At 41.7% G+C, this 15,047-nt stretch overlaps 1 protein-coding gene across 2 annotated transcripts in view; it reads right to left on the reverse strand.

Moving 5' to 3' along the window:
* The window catches only part of fstl4 (follistatin-like 4), a 119,927-nt gene that overhangs the window by 15,826 nt on the left and 89,054 nt on the right, over positions 1–15,047 (reverse strand). For both annotated transcript variants that reach the window (XM_048237726.1, XM_048237725.1), the window contains exon 7: positions 98–264. In XM_048237726.1, coding sequence (XP_048093683.1) covers positions 98–264 — 167 coding nt within the window. The remainder of the gene's footprint in view (positions 1–97; positions 265–15,047) is intronic.

The raw sequence follows: 15,047 nt of genomic DNA on the forward strand, positions 1-15,047 counted from the left end.
TACCCTTGAGTGATTTATGATGTGTCTGAACACTGGCACTACATACTCTGTTTAGAACATGAACAGCTTAAAAGAGCGAGCTAAAATGGCAACTCACATTAATATCCTCCAGATCCAGGAAGTTAAGAATGATGCCGTTCCTTTTCCAGATGATTGGCGGCCGCAGTGTGCCCTGAATGGCACACGAGAGGACTGTGCTCAGGCCCACTGTTACCGTGGTGATGCTTAATCTCTTATCCTCTGGAAGACTCAGCTGAATGACCTCTATTGAGAAAAAAAGAGAGAAAAGAAAAGCAGTGCTGAGTTGGAGTGAGCCACAGTATTGCAAATGTCTATAATCTTGTCTAAAAACCTGAGGTACGACAACAGCACGCACAAGACCTCTACTAACTCTGCCAACTCTGACACACAGATTATGCCACTATGATCTAAGATGTGCGCAAAAGACCTTTAAAAGCAATTTAGGGATACAAAGACTGTCATATAATACCTTATGACACTGAAAGGGCTTTCTGTCATCTGAATTTATCTGTAATAGGTCACCTCAATATATCTGCAATTTGGTGGACAGAGGAAAAGCCCTCTCAGAAAACACATGCCATGTTGAGGAGACATATATTATTAAGATCAACAACATTTCAATATTTCAATTCATATCACTTTGTAATGCACATCAACAACCAGTATCCCAATGAGCTCTGCAGTGGCCATAATGTATGTGATGAATATGTGATAGGAAACAGGGAGAGGTGGGTAAAGATGTCATAAATACCACCCAGGGTCAATACCAGCTGGGCGCTCTGGTAATACCATAACTGGTTCAATAAATAATGATCTCTGCCATCTGACAACAGTGTAAATGGGGGCACCTCAGTGTGCAGTAGTGTGGAAATTCCATTCAATCACGAACACAGACGAGCCTAATACGGTGAACACTTTGACACCAATGACATGAGTTTCCAGTTTCTCCGACCTTCTGTTGTTGTGCTGTATTGTACGTGATTGGAACATGCCTTTAGAGCAAGCATCATGACACAGGCTTGTTTTTTTTTTTGTCCTTAAGTGCCGTTAGAACGAGCAATCAAACACAAGTACCATGCTTTAAATGGTAGACAGAAGATATCCCATTTGGGAGTGTTCTTTTTGACTGTTTATCTGTTCCACTTGGAATGGATGAAATGAACATGGTTTTGCTCTACCAGATATTACTGTACTTCCTCTTCAGTGACATGGAGAAGACAATCCTCGATTGAATCATTTGCACAAAAGCACCTATTCAGATACAATTGAAGCTTGAGCAGTTTTCAATTACTTGCGACAAGCCTTTTTTTTTAGCACTCCTGAGGTGGGTAAAAGAGAAACAATACCTTTGCTTGAACAGATGTGATCTTGAACAAAATGCCGTCCATGATATGTTAAGACAACCTACTTTTGTGGCTTGAAGTCTGTGCTCCACCAAGCTCATCTAATTGCACTGAGAAAAGAACCGTAACAGTGGTGACAGTCCACTCAGAGACACAGACGGCAGGTAAAAGCACAATACATTAATAATGTATAATATCTCCAGATGCTATTGTGCTGTTAAATGTTATAATCTAAGATAAGTTTCTGTGTGTCTAAGTGTGTGTGTGTAAGTCTATTCCACATGGATTCTTCTGAATGTTGATACAGACTAAGCTATGCAAAACATTGTGACAATTACATGTAAAAGTAGTAATGAAAATGTCAATATCAGAACTGAGAAACATGATTTAGACATGGAGAAAACCCTCAGTGCATAATACTGTAGTCTACACCAGGGGTTCCCAAACTTTTCCACGACAAGGCATCCCAAATACCACTAGGTTCTGGCCAAGGTCCCCCTTGATGTGCTATTAAACCCATTGACAATACTACGGCAAATGTAAAAATACATTAAGCTAATCCTAATAATTATTTTAGCCACAAGCACTTCACGATGGAACATACAGTGTGTAAAAATTGCATTTGGGGCTTTCTGCTATATGAGAGCTACAGTATCACTCTACTATTATTCCCAGTCATTATCATGGAAAATATAATGTTCAGATATGCGACAAATTATTATAATGGCACTGTATAACAACCCTCATAGTAATAGGTATATTTTAGATTTTTCAAATGTATTTGTTGCTTTTATTTTTCCTTCCAACTTGCTGAGGCCCCCTGGCACCCCCTTGCGGCCCCGGCCCCCACTTTGAAAACCACTGGTCTACACCACTGTCAATGAGACAAACCTAATCTAACATCTACATCTACAATGGCTTATGGTCCTGATTACTGGTCTGCAAGACATCATGACTATAACTGAGGCCGTTTGAGAACCAACTATCCATCGATACTTGAATTCAAAAACAAAGAATTTAACTGAGGCAGTTTGAGAACCAACTATCCATTGATACATAAATGCAAAAACAAGAATCTAATATCTCTCTGTTGTGGAAAATCTTTGATTTGACTCCCACTGGGGTGAGTGCAGTGCAGCATGGACTAAATGTCTCTCCAGCTATTTCATTTGGAGACGGCCACAAGCTGAGACGCCACCACTGCGCCTGTTTACCAGCCCGCTGCACTTGCCATGGCCTCCTTCACCGAGAAGCACCAACAAATTACAAATCCTCTAACGGGGCCTGTCGCTTCACTTGTTGGGTAAGCTTGACATGGCATTATCTATTTAATGACTCTCACATCCCCTCTCTGGCGCCGCTCTTTTCCAAAAATAGCCCTGTGTGCCCGTAATTGACTTTTCAAGGATTCGCCAAAATGATCGACCCATCACTGCTTTTTTTTTTTTCTTTTCTTCTTCCGTCTGCCATTGCGAGATGGGGCAGTGGTGTCACGTCTGGGCAGACGGGGGCTAAATAATATGAATGCAGAGCACGCTGTCGCTCTCTCAGTGGGAAAAAAACGGAACGGAACGGAAGCTTCTGACTGCGCCTCAGAGCCGAGCCTCCTCAGTATCTCCTCACCACCTCCTCTCAAACCCACCCACCCTCCCTCATTACGCAGCCCCCAGACGTGCTTAAATAAGACATCCCTCGAAAAACAAAAGAAAGGGGTTGGATGGCTGTAGGCAGAGGAGGAACGGGGGACGCGAACGCTGGAAATGAGGAATGTTGCATTTCTGATTCCGTCTGCTCACACGTCGCGGCTGCGCCTCCCACCGCAGATGCTAATGGCACACTGATGACGTTTTCCGTGTGCTGCCTGAGACGCGCTGGCACTCCACGTTACATTAGCTGGCACAGGCGTGAAGGATCTACAAAAACGGGCCATGCAAGGAGACGGCTTTCACTCGCCCTTACCCACGCTGGATTCTATGCTTAAAGGTGCTCTAAGCGATGTTGGGCAACGTCACTTCTGTTGACTTTCAAACAAAACAGAGAGCTAGCTCGCTACTTCCTCCCCCTCCCTCCCATGCTGCTCCCGTGCAATTGAAACTCTCCAAAACGTGCATCTCGTCTGTGATTTGCTGGAACAGTTTGTTACGTTTTTATCGGCTAGGTTTGCCCAGGTTGTTTTTGTTGCCGTTTTTGGAGCCTGGGCTGGGCTGTGACATAAAATGTTTTAGCCTAAAAAACACGTAGCCTACCATCGCTTAGAGCCCCTTTAATGGTGTGCACCATACGTTTAGCTTAATTGTGGCCAGCTCCTCCCCACTGACCTAAAATAAAATCCTTAAGATCCATGGAAATATCTCTGTGGATGTCTACATGAAGGAGAATGAGCTCAGATAATCCAAACTCATCAAGCAAAGGCTGGGGGCCTGCAAGATTATGTAAATATGGTCACAATATATTACATATTACACGTCTATATAATAGGCTAGTGACAGATAGACAGGAGATGTTACTGGGGAAAATTTGCATTAAGCAGTCAGAGAAAGGTCAACAGTGTCTGCATTATGAACACTTGTGATTGTTAGAGTCCAGACAACCAGTGGCCTGCATAATTAGGACCATTTCGGCGGACCCTCCCTCCCAGCTGTTAAGACAATGTAGCGTAATGAGAAAGGCGCCACAGAAACAGCACTCAATGCTGTGTCGCGAAGCACCAAACAGACAAGAGTCATTATACATTCACTCTTTTTTTTAGAGTAGCTTCTATTTTATTACCCCAGAAACACTTTGAACAATATTACACCCCAGCCAAGATCACAAATACTGAAAAACAGTGCTTGAGAGAATTAGATCCCCCCCCCGCCCTCAATAGTTTCTATTTCAAAATGCCAATGGCAGTTCTGCAGAATGGATATCGGAGCCGGATGTGTGTATTTGTATGAATGCATTTTTTAAATGTGAGGTTGTGCTGAAGAGATAGAACATTTGGTGTGAATACAATATACCGTATATAATCTCACAAGAAAGAATTCTTCTTTCAAATACCATCAGAATCAAAAAGTGGAAGTGCAATTGAAAACACTCCTTTTGTTGGTATTGCTCAGAGAAGCTATGCAATGCACAAAGCTGCAAATCAAAAGAAATCCAAGCACTCTTTAGATTAAATTAAAATCAAAGGGGCAGAAAAAAAACAGCCCTCCGTGTTATTATCCTTGGACCTCGTTATGTGAGGAATATGACTGTCGTCAAGCTAGATTGGAAGCAATTCAGAGTGTGGAGATGGGCAATCAGCTAGGGTCTCATTAATCACCCTGAATAGAGCACCCTAATCTCCAAAGGTGTGGGAGAACTTCACAGCTATTCTAAATACACAGACCGGCTCTGCTCCACTCACAAAATGATGCTGAAACACCGGCCACTGTGAAGAATAAGAATAAGGCTCTGCAGAGGTTGGTGAAAGGAAAGAATACCTGGAAGAAAGATTGAATTTATGAGGCGAAATCATTTAAATTATTATTTGACCACATGCTGTGTCTATGCTAAAAAAAAGGCTGTGAGTCTGAGATGATACCTTGTACATGCTACTTTTCGTGGGTTAATTTGCATGGTTCGGAACACACACACACACACACACACACACAAAAATACCTAACCTAACTTTAGTTCCACTATTTAAAGAACATGTCATTTCTCTCCCAGCGGATCACATTAACCTGCTGGGAGACAAAAGGAAACTGCGTGATTAATTCCCCGCCTCGAGGTTGAGGGAATGTTTACTGAAACAGGTGCAGTCTGGAGCCCTGGCCATATTTAACCTGTAAATTATTTTAATATGACATGAAAGTCATATCTGTTTGTTTAAGCTACAGTATTAATGTTGCAAATGAAAGGTCAAGTGACCCATTATAAATCCACTCAGCCATAAACAACAGTTTGTACACATGCGGTATGCTAGTTTATTTAATTATGGTCCAAAAAATTAACCATCAAACTTGACCCAGATGCAGGTTATGTAATAAAGAAATAAACATTGCTATTTTACCGGACAATTGACATGGCATGTTTCTTCTAATGAACAAGGGATGGAAAAATGGAAACATATTTACCGTCTGGCCAGCCTAGCATTTTTGCTTCTGCTCAAGCAGCTAGTTGCAAACAACACAATAGGTACAATAGAGAGAACAGATAGAACATAGTGACCCTCAGAAGAGTGCATACCTCCGCCAAGCCAAATGCAGTTACCATACTCGCAACGTGAGTAAAAGACAAACAAAACTTGGAAAATTGGGACAGTTGTTCTGGCTCAATCCTACAAACCAACCAACCAAACAACAACTAACCAACCAACAATACTGATGAAAACATAACTTCCAGGCGGAGGTAATAACAGCTAATTGCAAGGCAAGGGGCACAGTAGCCTATCTGGTCTTATAGCCCAGTGTTATGCTTATGGTTCTTGTTAGCCTGCCTAAAAATGATGGAATGTCTTTCAATCACCAGATCATTCAATCATGAGCAAACAGTCAAATGCAAATATCTCACATACAGTATCTGAAAATACTGAAACAGTGCTGAGACTTAGAGCTCTGCAATTCATCATTCATATCTAAAATATAATACAGTTTTTCAAATAAATTAATGAATTTTAAAATAAATGAATGATATTCTAAATTCAAGTATCACATTGCGTTATACTATCGATTACCATGTGCCATTACCATAAGTTAATGTATACATTAATGTATACATTATATATTGTTTTATCATTCAAACCTCTGCTACATTTGCGTGAAGAATATGCTGTTCCTCCTGCTGTTTTTTAAATTCAGACAGGTGAAGATGAATTAAACTGGCAAATGATTTGAAGACCATTACCTGAAATGTCAAAAGGGATTTCCAAGACTGGGGTTTATCAATACCTGTGTATCAAGAGTAGAATATTTAATCAGGCAAAAGAATAATGGAATTTTTTGGTACACCATGCTGGGTAAGCAAGTTCTCTAAAGTTTTCTGATAAACCTCAGAGCAGGCTTGGAATTTCACCATTCTGGGGGCAAGGCCACTTGGCCTTCAGTTGGGCATATTTGGTGGGGGGCACCAAGGCCACATGTCAGGGCACCAAGGCCAAAGTTAACTATACAGTAGTAGGCTATAAAAATGATCAAAGTTTAGCCTATTCACTGCAGTAGACCTGCATCACTGTATGAAACATTACAAAAACATGAAATGAAAACATGACATATTACATAGAACTGTAAATCATCTGACTATCTAGGCTATATATAACATTTATTTTATATTTGGCCTGTTATGAAATCATGTATTGAACAATTTAATCACAGCTCAGCTTTAAGAAACTCAAATAGCCTAGATGCATGCTTAGCATTTTGTGATCATTAAGGCTACTTTCACAAATTCTTAGTCAGCTGTACTCTGATTTACCAATATCTAGGCGATATTTGTAACATTTATTTTGTATTTGGCCCGTTATGAAATCATGTGGAACAATTTAAACACATTGTAAAACTTAAAGCCCAAATTTGGAGACATCCATGTATGTCGAACTTTACTGCAAATTCAAAACTGGATTACTCTGGAACGGCTAACTGTACAGGGGACTGCTTTACACGTTTGTGTTCGGTAAGGTCTCCTGTTTATTCTGATATATGGTTTGTCATGTGTTAAAAGAAGGGTTCGTAAAGTATTCCACCGAGATGAATGGGTAGGGAGATCATGGGACGCAAAACCTTCAGTAGAATGTATGATTAAATTGAATTATATTATTTACTTTTCTCATGAACCGTTCAACACAGCAATTATCGGCTAATATCGTTTAAAAAGCTGAGAAAAAGCTCTTTCATGTGAGACTTGTGATGTCTGTGTGATGAATAGGCTACTTCACGAGTAGTTCAACTGAGAATGGGTGAATTTGGACGCAATTTCTTTCTTTCTTGCTTGTCACTTTCTCCACTGCGTAAAAGACTAAATAAATTTCCGCTGTAAATGCTAAGATTATTTTGACAGGCCACAGGCTAAATAAAATTGATATTAGTAGGACGCAAAGCAGAATATTGAAAGAAGGGGCCACCAAGGCCTCCGTGGCCTGTAAACCTCTGATTTTCAAAGGGGCCTCACGGCCAACGCAAGGGGCTGCGACGGCCATGGCCGTCGTGGCCGCCGTGAAATTCCTACCCTGCCTCAGAGTTTAATTCCCTTAAGGGAGTTTGGACATTTAAAATCTTCGCTTAGTTTCGAGGTGTATGTGCTATTTCTTTGATGCCTCACAAGTTCACTAAACTTGTGCAATTATCCACTGAGAAAGGTTTGGAGTTGTGAGGATGCCTGATGTTAATCGAATACCAGGACTTGAGCCGGATTAGATTGCTGTTGTGCTTTTTATAATGACAGCTTGTCAGTGACAGCTCTTTAAATTGATGTGTATTGCTGCTTGGCCCTGTCTCCAGAGAACTTGTGCCAAGAGAAGATTTTTATTTTTTCATTTCTGCTTTTCTGAAATAAATGGTAAACCTATTGTTGGTTGTGTGAGTACGACTCCCTGCACAAACCAAACTAAAGCAATTTTTGGTGTAGTCGGAGGGATTACTTTTATCTTGCTTTAATTATGCTCATAAAAGATATCCGAAAGTGTGAATTTCAGTGAGAAATATAAAGTCACACTGAGTTTTAATGATTTTTAATTGTCCAATTATCCATATGTTAACTAGAAAGGATAACAGGCCACTGTATTTCTAAATGTAATAAGTGATTTTTTTCATTTGTTTTGTTGTTTGTTGATAAATGGTGGTGGGGGACCAGCATCGGTAAGCGGTTGTTGGTATCTGTCCCTGATCTCTGGTTTGAGAGGACTGTCTCCAGTAACCTCTGCGTGGGCGAAATGTTCTGCCGCTGGGAAACAGCACACGGAACTCGAGGGGAGATGAGGGGCTGCTGCGGAACATATTTGGGTGGCCAGTGGGTGGGCCCTTGGACACTGGCATGGGATGCTTGCAGTGTGGGATATGGCTGACCGTACACTGGTACTCTGTGGATACACTGACTGTCTATCCTTTTACTCTCCAACACCTACAATAACAAATGAGCTTGATACTGTGCTGTTGTTGAGTCACTAAAGTTGGCCTCGTCAACTGCAGTGTCCACTCATTCAAATCACGTTCTGTTTGAAGACCCCTTTGAATGAACGTGTAGATAAATAGTGTAGGAACTCGATTTGCGTGAAAAAATAAATCATAAATGTGCATTTAACATTTTTGAAAGAAATTGTGAGTAAAATTACTTCCGCGTCTCAAAAACGCTCTGACCGCACGTGACGTAACAGCAGGTTCATTCATGCTGTGAATAATAACGTCACTACCATATAGCTAATATAAACATGACCATTATCACCACTGGCTCCAGGAAGCTGAACCTGGGAAACCTTGACATTCATAATGGCATTACTATGCTTTTTACTGGAAAAATAAAATATATAATATCCTCTGTTATATCTCAACAATTGGTGACTTGGCATGCCTTACATTTATAACTCTACTCTGCAGGTGCATAGAAAGATATGCTGTACTGTATTGTAATGTGAATGGATCATTTTTTTAAACCATTATAGGCTGCAAGACTAAGCGTATAGTTCCCAGTTTCAAGACAGCAACAAACATTCATGACCAGGCCACTTAAAATAACATTTACATTCAACATGCTCAAAGATGCAGCAATTCATCAAAACTTGCATTACTTAATTGGTCAAAGATCCCCTAAACTCACACAGGCCCGGTATACACCACGTAAAGACACAGCAGGATCTATAAAGGAGCTGTTTAATAGTAAGTAAATCCCATAGACATAAATCCATCAATTGAGTCCACTTTCACTGGAACACCGGAATATATGAATACATAAGAATAACCTTGTATACAGTACTTGTTGCAATCTATTTATATATTTTGACCTTGTTTATTTATGACTGCAAGGTGATCCAGCAGTGACATCAGGGACGCAAAGGCACTCAACGATAGGGACACCTATTTCCTTTTCTGATGATAAAGAAGCAAAGCCTGTGAAAAAGAGGGAGATAAACTGTAATGACAGCTTTAGGGCGTTCCATTGACTTTGCTCTAATTCCTCTCGACCTGTTTCACTTCATCATCGTGATGACTGAGTGTTAACTTTACGGTGCTAATTATTTTTTAGGTGTCCTCTGTCTCCCAAGGGTCAATAGATGAGTGATTTATGCATGGTCAGAGTGGATTCTGTTATAAACATGTCATTAATTAAGATTGACGTAACCTTGCAATGCGAGTAATGTGGACACATCAACAGGTTTTCCAACCTGTCTGCTGTAGGTGTTTGTGGTCGGTGTTCCAAATATGAATGAGCTGTTGATTAATTATAATTTAAAATAACAGATTATAAAATACCAAGAACAACAAACATCGATCTGTTTTTTTGAGTGTGTGTGTGTGTGTGCGCCATTTTTTTGTGCCATTCGACTAAAGCGAGTATCTTACATAATTACAGCATGCTGCATGAGACAGAACATGACACAGATGTCAACCCTTTGGCCAAGTTATGGATTCACTGTCTAGACAACTTTGGCTAGACACACGTGGTTGCGGTATTGGCGTCGTGACTGCACTGGTCCACGTGATGACCGCCCCCCTCGTGGCAATCACCCAGCCCCTCGTTGCAGATGGCAGAGACGAGGCCTGGACCGGCTGAGCCTCTGAGTCGCAGCCGCAGCCTCTGCCTCGGCCACGGTCACGGTTTGCGGGGGCCAATGGCAGCGGACAAAAGACAGAAGAGGGCGAACACAAGCGGAAATTCGTGCTGGCACGGCCAGGCTGCTGGAGCACGGCTGATGGTTTTAGTCACAGGACAGCATGAGAGGAGAGGAGAGGAGAGGAGGAGAGAGGAGAGGAGAGAGGAGAGGAGAGGAGAGGAGAAGACAGGAGAGAAGAAGAGAGGAGAGGAGAGGGGAGGAGAAGACAGGAGAGGAGAGGAGAGGAGAGGGGAGGAGAGGGGAGGAGAGGAGAAGAGAGGAGAGGAGAAGACAGGAGAGGAGAGGAGAGGAGAGGAGGAGAGAGGAGAGGAGAGGAGGAGGAGAGGAGAGGGGAGGAGAGGAGAAGAGAGGAGAGGAGAAGACAGGAGAGGAGAAGAGAGCTCGGGTGGGGAAGCCGTGGGGGTCAGACTGATGGAAATGTTGAGACGAGTTCAGCACTAGGGGGGAGAGGGGTGGTTTGGGGTGGAATGAGGTGACGGATATGAAGAAAAATCTATTTCTCTCTTTCTATATCCAACAACCATGTTTAAAAAAACAGCCAGTTAGATATACTGAGGCTGACACAGCCTTGCAATAGAGGGATTTTTTTCATCTTCATACAAGGAAGTATTTTGGACTATCCCAAAGATTTGTAACCAAAGTTTTATAATTCTTTTAAAAAGGTTCTGATGTTAAAAGATTGTGTGTAGAATCATGTATAAAACTCAATCAGCTGCTATTTAGGTTGTTATGATTTCATTAAAGTTATTTTTCTTCCAAAAATCACACAATCTTTTTTTTTCTTACATTTACGATTGATGAGAAAATATCCAAGCTACAGTCACAATCTCACCATCACTGTCAGACTGTTAATTTCCCTTTGGCCCCGAAGCAGTTTAATCAGCAGTAACAAGCCTCGCTTTTAGACATCCAGAGAGTGTGACTCAGCTGACCTCCAGCTAGAGAGGTTTAACATACCTCTAACTGCTTTTAATGTCCCTCTCTGGAGAACAATCAGCCCCTCATCTTCTCCAACAAGGAAAATTTGGCAGTTACATTGTATGTTCTCAGCCGCAAAGGAGCAATGGGCGCAAATGGCGTGCGAGTTAAGTCGAGAACAATAGTCATCTAGCAGCACGACGTGTCGACACCCGGAGCAAAAATTATGGGTTTTACAATTAACAAATCCACAAGGGTGCAGTACAACACCCAGCCATGAGGAAAATTAAAATAAAATGGCTCTTAAAGGGTTCCTGAGGACAAGTTGATTAACTGATATGAGAGCCTTGCCTCGAAGACATAAGTGATATATTAAAATTACAGACAAGTTCCTGTAACGCTTTCATGCAGTTTTCATATGTGAGAGCCATACTTTACCAGGTCATTTGATCAACTACTAAGAACCTACTTCACTGTCCCACAGTGAAGACAGGCTACTGCAGCAAAGAAACCAGTTACAAGAAGTCTGAAACAACTGCATACCAGCTCAGCGCCAAATGTCAAAAACGGTTTCAGCAACAAATTTAAAAAGCGCTTTGAACACCAACTTTCTCCACTCTTTCTCCTCTTTCTTTATTGCCTCTGCTGTACCTGAACTTAAATCCACTTACAGTATATTTGAAAGAAGAAATGCTTGTGGATTTCTGTTTAACCATCTCAGCAAAATCTCACTTTACACAGGTATGCAGCGCATTCACATTCACAATACAAGATAATTAATGCTAGCACCTTTATCAGACTCCGCATGGCCCTGGAGTGAACCCCACAGCTTCACCTAAAAGCACTGTGATTCACATGTGCACACCCAGCAGAAACCTGAAGCTCTGGCCTTGCTGTGTAGACAAGAACCTTTTCAAACGAACACTAAACCAAAAGACCGGTTTTATCATCCCCAAGAGAGCTACAGCGTGCCCCCCCCCCTCCTCTTGCTACCATCCCCCTGCCTCATTCAAGTGCCTGTATATTCTAATCTGCTGCTCAGAACCCTTTAGCGAAGCACAGAATACAACATGAACTAATTCAACATATTCATTTGCATCTCACAGATTAGAGATTACCGGGAGGGCAATATAGACTTAAAGCTATATCACACTATTTCATGGTATTTTGGTATCACGCTCCTTCACACCCTTACACACATGGCAATCCAGAGTATTTACGTTTACACTCCTCCCATGTCTACCTCCTTCTTCTTCTAGCACACTTTGACTACTGCTTAGAACGTCTGCACTCTTATCCTCCAGTAATAGTATTGACTGATGCAGCAGTAATTCCTACCTAAGGTCTCCTCTGCATTGTAGCTTGAATGTTATTCCTCATTTTGTAAGTGGCTTTGGATAAAAGTGTCTGCTAAACAGATTAAAGGTAAACGTAAATCATATCATACCACTTCCTGTCATTGCACTATCATGGGCATATTCATAGTCATATTTGACTATACAGTAAATTCCTGAGTATTAGCCGGATTGGGCATAAACCGCAGGTCTGTCATATAAGTTATAAGACCACACATTCGGTTCCTGTCACAGTGAGTGGATGAAGGAGATTTCGACCGGGGCAGAACCAAACTGTTTTCCCCACTGCGCCACCCACTTCACATCAAACTGTGAGTGTGTGCCACCTGTTGTGCACCACTTTCTCATTTAGCAGCATTACTCTTTGTAGTGTAATATAAAATCACACCGTGTTCAACACTCCGACTCAAAGGCCTTGCATGGTAGCGATGCATTATAAATGAACATGCATATCATAAGAAGACTTTAAAAAGATTTAATGAGAGTGCTTAAGACTGCAGTATGCTACTCTGATTGGATGTCTATGCATTATTTACATGATATCATTTTTTAGCTATTTATGTGCCTGATTCACATCTCACTCATTTACAGTAAATATGTGTAATGTGTAAATAATCATCATCTACAAATACTATCAGCATGCAGGAATCCAAATGCAAACGAGATCATGTCTCAGTTGGCTGCTTCATTCATCTGACTATAGCCATAAAATAGCTGCTCTTTTCTTGCAGCTCTAGAATGTTCTCTTACTAGACTGTTTTCTGTTTGGTCATAAAAATACCAAGCATATTGGAGACCTGTGCAGCACCACCTTCAGAAGCATATAGGGCATGTCAAAGGCCATCTGTTTGTAGACAACACCCTGCACTCCATACCGGTAATCTCTGCGTTGATATGGCAGCGTTTGATGATCCATGCGATTGCAGGTCTGCGAAAATGTTTTCTCGAATAAACAACTCCCTCCCGATTTGAGCAAACTAATTTCTTTTTTTCACACATTGAGGGTCAAAATGAAAAGAGGGACACTGGAAGAATGACATATTTTAACTGCCAAAGAAACACATCTGCACTTCACATACCGAACGACAGATCATACATCTCTGTCCCAACTATGAGGATAGCGTCACCACATGGACGGAACGCACCAGCATGTGAGATGACTTGTCCACAAATGTATGGGTCTTTCACCTCTGGTGAAATGGACTGTGGTCCATCTGTTGTACAGCTCATTAGACCACTGCTCTGCCTTTGGATACTCTCTGGGCTACAGATCAATCACCATATACACAGGACACTATTTAGCATGAGAAGCCTAGCTGCCTGGCAAGCGAGGTAATGGCACTGGCCACCACGTCACGGCTGAAAGGCAATACAGGCACCCTGACACAAACACATAGATCAGAGAAAGAGGAAGAGATTGGAAGTAAGAAGGTGAGGGAGGGAGAGAGAGAGAGAGCTAACAGCTAAAAGAGAGAGAAAGCTAAAAGCTAACAACAGAGTTCCTTCAACCCTCTGCTCTGATGTTATCTCGGAGCTAGTGTCTGGAACACACATGTGAGCTGGGCGTTAGGGGGACTTTCCTAGACTACTCACTTTCCACTCCATTTCATACTGATATTTACATTTAATTTACATGACTCTTCTCTGCATTTGTTTCTGTCTAACTTATTTTGCATATTGTCATGAATGACCCCATATTAGTGGCCTATTATCGTTCGTTACTGGTTATCATTTAGTAACAACTATGCAAATTCAATTTACTTTATGAATGAGTTCAACTTAACTACAACACTATTTATGTGTTATTACACAGTTATTACTTGTCAACTTATTATCTGTTAAGTCTTCCCAGTGGATGTTTGTATTTGGTGATATCAGCACATTTACACGCCGATTTCAGTCAGTTTCCCCACGTTTGTTGTGGACGCCATGACGAGAGGGGGGAAAACGCTGATCTCTGTGGAGCGGTTTCGGCCGATAAAATGAGCGTCTCTGTCGGTTGAGGCCCCCGCGGCACTCCCCTCTGATGGAGGCGTGGATGAGGAGGACTGCGCTCCCCTCGCTCTCCACTCCCCCGCTCCCGCACACACACAAACACACACACACACACACACGTTTGAAGTCGGGTGAGGAGCAAGGGGCCTGCAGAAGGATCCGAATCAATGAAGGCATGGTAATGAATTATTTCCTCGTTTCAGATGGAGTCTCGAGGAAAGATAAAAGCAGACACCATGCTGCTGCGCTAACAGCCAGCAGCCCCACGAGCGGGTTAGAGAACGCGCTGGAGCTCAAGGACTTGCGCCGCTCTGTGTGGAAGGAATGGTGATGGGACGTTGTGGTGCACCATGCCGATGGTCCACCTGGCCCATCAATACAGTAAACAGAAACTCTTTACTCTATACTAATTAGATCCAATCTGCGACAGGAGCAATTCAAAACATTAAAGGAGACGGCACACTAATTAATACTTAATACTTAACACTAAGAAGCAATTAAAATGTGTTATAAGTGCCCTTTGTATTATGTTTCTGTTAGACAGCTATGTCATTTACACCTCGATTTTCGATACTGTTCTAAAACAAAGACTGGTATAATATTTGAACATGTTGTAAAAAAATGTATAGA

This window comes from Alosa alosa, chromosome 2, assembly GCF_017589495.1.
Source record: "Alosa alosa isolate M-15738 ecotype Scorff River chromosome 2, AALO_Geno_1.1, whole genome shotgun sequence".
NCBI lineage: Eukaryota > Metazoa > Chordata > Actinopteri > Clupeiformes > Clupeidae > Alosa > Alosa alosa.